This window comes from Callorhinus ursinus, unplaced genomic scaffold, assembly GCF_003265705.2.
Source record: "Callorhinus ursinus isolate GAN/ISIS: 27379988/994484 unplaced genomic scaffold, GSC_fseal_2.0 scaffold1, whole genome shotgun sequence".
In the NCBI taxonomy this organism is placed as follows: domain Eukaryota; kingdom Metazoa; phylum Chordata; class Mammalia; order Carnivora; family Otariidae; genus Callorhinus; species Callorhinus ursinus.
Genome location: NW_027397063.1, coordinates 59,296,533 through 59,301,880, shown reverse-complemented (window position 1 = coordinate 59,301,880; position 5,348 = coordinate 59,296,533). Strand labels below are relative to the sequence as shown.

Below are 5,348 nucleotides of genomic sequence, written 5' to 3'. Positions count from 1 at the left end.
CACACACACACACACACACACACACACACACACACACACACACACACCCTTGAGTCCTTAGTGCCCTGTGATTCTTTACTTTCAAAAATAATCTTTTTATGGAAATATCCTGGCTTTCCAGATAGTCCAAAATCGTGAGGCTTTACTGAAATACTTGAGCACATGAAGTTAGTTCAGGAGGAAATGGCTGTGCCAGTGCAGTTTATGGCCCAGTAGGTGAGTGCCGGCCACTGGCCTATGTGCAGGCTGTTTCTTTACTCTCTGGGGAGCCATTCTGCGGTGGTGTCTGCACTCTGGACATGCAGCGGCAGGATGCCTGAAAAGATGCTTTGGGTGCAGGGATGGAAAGAGTTGGTGATGCCTTCGTTTCTTACCTCGTCATTCCACTGACCTTAGAATAGGGGCAGGAAACATCACTTGGAGGTGAGACCTTCAAGGACCTGTGGGATCAGAACGTGAAGGAGAAACACAGACACAACTCTATATTATAGGGTATTTCCTGACCTAAATCCTATGCTTGGTAGAATTTTCACAATGCAAAGGAAGTTTTCATAGCAAGTTCTGCCGTCCTTTTCAGCAGAAATTCTGTCTTCTCCCAAGGTTTCTCATCTCAGAAAAGCAAAGTGCCGCTGCCTTTCATTTCTTTGCGTCCTTCTTTTTGATGCCTGGCTGTATGTCAGGGAGGTACACCCCTCCAGAACCTCATTGTGGATTCACAGACTCACAGGCCAGGCTGAGTGTTTCTCGCAATCTCTTAAGCATCTGAATCATAAACAGAACTAATGAGACCTTGGAGATCATCTTGTCCAAACCCCTCCTTAAACAGAAGGAGACTGAATCCCGGAGAGGTTAAGCGACTTGCCCAAGGTCAATAGAATGCTTTTTCTTTTTTTTCTTCGCATCATGACCTGTCAGATCTGTAGTAACCTTCTCTGGACCAATTAAATTCCTATCACTAGTATTGTTTTACGAGAAACAGCCCCACTGGGCCCCGTCAGCAATAAGTCTTTGGAGCTGTCTCAGCCTGCAGTTGCTTTATATAAACTATCCCTTTTATGGGAGTTGAAGCACAGTATGAAAAGGGTTTTTGTCTCATGTTGACCTTGTTTAGTCACATTAACGCACACATTGGTTCCAGGCCCCATTCCATTCTCCGAACATCTTCTGACACGCTGATAGTGCTGAGCAGAGCAAGGTTGGGCTCACTCCTCTGGCAGAACCTCGGCACTTGGGAGGCCCTCGTTTCAGGGACAGCTACTTCTCCTGGGCGCTCTTCTCCCCGAACCCCACTGCCCAGCTGGAGACAGGGACGCCGCCTGAGTCCAACCCCAGTGTCTATTTTCCAGAAAACGGGCAATGCTGTGAGAGCCATTGGAAGACTGTCCTCTATGGCAATGATCTCAGGGCTCAGTGGCAGGAAATCCTCAACAGGGTCACCAACCAGCCCGCTCAATGCAGAAAAATTAGAATCTGAAGGTAAGGAGCTCCAGGAAGATTTTTCTCCAGCCAATTGGTGAGAAAGGAAGGGTTGGGGGATGGAGGGACATTTTGAGGTTTTGGGGGGTTTTCGGTTTGGTTTTTTTTTTATATAATATAAACTACAAGGATTAAATTCAGAACTAATTTTAGGTTGCCCTAACAACAATTTCTAGTTATTCTTTAATTGTTCAACCTTAGGTTCAACTATTTTCAGAGGGAAAGTTATTTGTCTAATAGAACCAGATGACCTCCGCTGTTCTTTTCCCTATATTTTACATAAGAATTAGCGAAGACTTCATTAAAAGCTTCCTTTTTTCTCATTACAAAAGCGATATTTGTATATTGATAGGTAAACATAAATAAACACATATAGTAGTATCTTTAAAAAAAATCCTTCCATATTCTTACGTCTTTGTGTTTTTCTTTAAAAAAACGAACTATAGTCCATATTCATTTGGCATTTTTCATGTTGCCGAAACATGTCGTTTGAATGGGGTAGACTGTGCATGACAGGGCTCCTCCTCAAGACCAGGAGAGTTAGTTATTTGCACACCGTCTGCGAGATGCTGCCTTGACCATCTCCTCAGTGAAGGCCTCGGCCTCTTCCTGCTCCAGATACATGTAGGGACTGGCCCTTATCTTCTTGAGGCACCTCATTTTGCCAAAGACACCCGCCTACTTCCCGCTGCCTGGTGTTTTTGGTATCCAAAGGTGAGAAGCTAAGTCTAGATCTCTCCTGAGTATAAAGGTAGGGTAATTGGCGAGGCTGCTTGCTGGGCTGTTCTGATGGAGTCGGGGGCATAGTCTGCAGCATGTGGGCCTGGTCCCTCCTGATCCATACTCCCCAGATGACCCAGAAATAGCCTGAAAGGAAGGGAGAAGATACAGGAGCCCCTCCAAGGACAGCTTTTCCTTGAATCCCTGGTCCACGTCATACAATGGGAAGGCAGTGTAAGTGTGGAGAACAGAACTCCAGGCAGGTTGAAGATGCATCTAGGACCCAGCTCCTCCTTCCCGAGGAGCAGGTAAAGGGCCTGATGCTGCAGGAGGAGGGCAAAGGGGGGACAGAGATCGGGAAGGCTGTTGTGGTTTGTCCTTGTTAGATACCCTCCACTGAATCCTGAAACAGCATGGAATGCAGCCAAAAATCCTTTTTAAAGATTATTTCCTTTTTCAATGTGTCAGCATAAGGGAAAGGGGGGGAGTTCAAACATTTGTGCAGTTTGGTTATGGTTCTCTCTGCTGCCAAAACCTTTCGGCAGCAGGCCAACCTGTCCCCAGGAGAAAGGTGTGTTTGATTCAGTCCTCTAAGCTGCATTATTTGCTGAATTATAGCAACTTAAAAAAAAAAAAAAGTCAGCTTTTTTAAAAGAGGGAAGAGGAGAGAACAGGGAATGAAGAACTGACCGCATTTCCTTCCCTGTCTCCTAGAAGATGTGTCTCAAGCTTTCCTTGAGGCTGTTGCAGAAGAAAAGCCCCATGTAAAACCCTATTTCTCTAAGACCATCCGTGATTTAGAAGTTGTGGAGGGAAGCGCTGCTAGATTTGACTGCAAGATTGAAGGTAAGTTGTAGCTATTCTTCCCTTGACTACAAAAGTGGTGTGGTGGACTGGTGGGCTCTGCCCTGTGCCCCGAGCAAAATGTTCATTCTGGGCAGCCAGGCTGCGAGGACAACGGGGCCAGGAGGAGTTGGCCAACTGCTCCCACTCCACCTCCTGAAGGTTGGTGCCATTCAGTGACTCGCCTAGGACACCCTTGCTATTTCACATCCTTACATCAGCCACTAGACTCAAGTTAAAAGTAGTTTATCATGGACCTGTTTGGCTATGGAACATGCTTAATGAAATGAGCTTTGCAAGCTTCTGGGAAGCATGTGAACTGCCCACAAGAGGCTTCAAAGGAAGGTGGCCATGAAGAGTATAGGATGGGGAGTCCGGTGGCTCTGCTGCTCATCTGTGGGCTGTGTGACCTTGGGTGGTGATCTAAGTCTTCCGAGCCTCAGGCCTTTAACCTTAAGATGATGTCTAATGCCTGCGTAGCTCTGGGGAATGCTATGAGAGGCCATATGGGAAAAGGGGGAACCTCTTAAGTCTGTTCAAGATGTCATGGCATCAAGGGAAAAGTTGTGGGATTGGTAAGTGCAGAGAGTGAGCGTGCCATGTGACTTCAGATGGAGGGAAGCTGCGCTCCAGGTGCCTGTGCCACCTTCCCCATGCTTCTCTGCCTGCCGAGAATAACGTGGCCATAGAATTGTGAGCTGTCAGTGCTCAAGGGAACTTAAGGGATCTTAGCATAGCACCTGAGAAGTGAGCAATATTGGTGACACAAAGCATTTCCATTTCCAGAGATGGCAACATTCCAGAAAGATAAGGGCAAGAAAAGACAGGGTTCTTTGTCTCAAGTCTGTGACTGTTGTGTGCCAACCAAAGTGGAGGGTTATCTCCCATTTCAGTCTGACCAAATAAAGCACAGGAGTTCATTAGGCAACTTTCCCAAGGCTGCATAGCACAGGACAGCCGTCAGAAAAAATCATGCCTCCCAACGTTCTAAGATTCTCCAGCAGTAGGACTAGATAATGCCTTTTGGGTAAAGTAACCCAAAGTGAGGAATGAGAAAAGTTTTTCTCCTGCATCATTATATATATCTCAGATTGCCTTGTAAATACAGGGCCTATAATCATCTTTCTTTTTTTCTATTCAATTAAAAAAAAAAAGTAGATGTGTTGCCTTTGCTAGTATGGAAGTGCACAGCTTGGGGACACTGTTGAAAGCTCTGGGGCCAGTGCTCAGAATTCTCACCATCACCACTGTCTCTGGGTCTTCTGAAGTTTTTTCCTTTTTAAAAATTATTACAACATAGTGATTATCATTTTTGTACTTTTCTTTTTGGGATTAGTTCCTTCATTATTTGCAGAACTTTGACTAGAGCACTAAGGAGGAATTAAAGCATATGGCTGCCATTTTGATACAAACAAAATCTACTTGAAAAGAATGTTCGAATTCTTAAGTTCTTATGTGTAATTTTTATTCTGAATGGGGCTGTAATTTTTTTCCTGTAAAAATATTTCTCCCAAACGTAAAGAAAGTCAGTTAGAATTATTATATATTTGTAAAGGCTTATCCGTGTGAGTATATATATATATATATCTCATATATATAATAAGATGTATATATGTATATAAAATATATTTTTTAAATGCTGAATTTTCCAGAAACATGACTAATAACATAAAATGAGGCTAACCAATGTGGTCAATTTCCAGTTATCTATAGTTGGCAGATTATCTGTCTTTGGATCAGACTAAGATAAATATTGCTTTTTTTTCTTAGCAATATTATCAGATCCTCTAACTTATGTATTATGGAGCTTATAATGAGCTTTGAGTTATAATTTACGTAACATAAAATTTACCCATCTTATTGTACAATCACCACAATCCAATTTTAGAACATTTCCATCACCCCCTAAAGATCTCTTGTGCCCATTTGTTTTCTTGTTTTTTATTTAAATTTATTTAAGTTCAACCCTTCTACACAAGATAAGAAATTTTCTTTTCCTCCAAGGAGATCTTTAGCTCTAGGCGTGTGTCTGGAGTCAGGGCTGTGTTGCAGGTGGGACGTAGTACAAGCCCCACGTGGATGGCAAATGGCATGCCTGTAAAGTACCTTTTGTGGGATTTCAGATATTGCTATTTACAACATATGCCCATATCTGAATGTAAATCTCAAAAGAGATGCTAAAAGCCAACATCGTGATTTTTTCCTGTACCCCCTTAATCAATAGAGGTTGCTTAGGAGCTGCTTGCATGAATTGATAAGAAACTTTGAATAATCGTTTCTGCAACTTGTGTCCTCTCCCCATGCTGCAG

The 5,348-nt window shown here is 43.4% G+C and overlaps 1 protein-coding gene across 13 annotated transcripts in view; it reads left to right on the top strand.

The window, feature by feature from the left end:
• The window catches only part of MYLK (myosin light chain kinase), a 259,025-nt gene that overhangs the window by 251,628 nt on the left and 2,049 nt on the right, over positions 1 to 5,348 (top strand). For 11 of the 13 annotated variants that reach the window (XM_073894409.1, XM_073894402.1, XM_073894398.1 and 8 more), the window contains 2 exons: positions 1,347 to 1,476; positions 2,911 to 3,042. In XM_073894409.1, coding sequence (XP_073750510.1) covers positions 1,347 to 1,476; positions 2,911 to 3,042 — 262 coding nt within the window. Of the gene's footprint in view, positions 1 to 1,173; positions 1,196 to 1,346; positions 1,477 to 2,910; positions 3,043 to 5,348 lie in introns of those variants that run through there. The other 2 variants (XM_073894438.1, XM_073894396.1) reach the window with 2 other exon arrangements.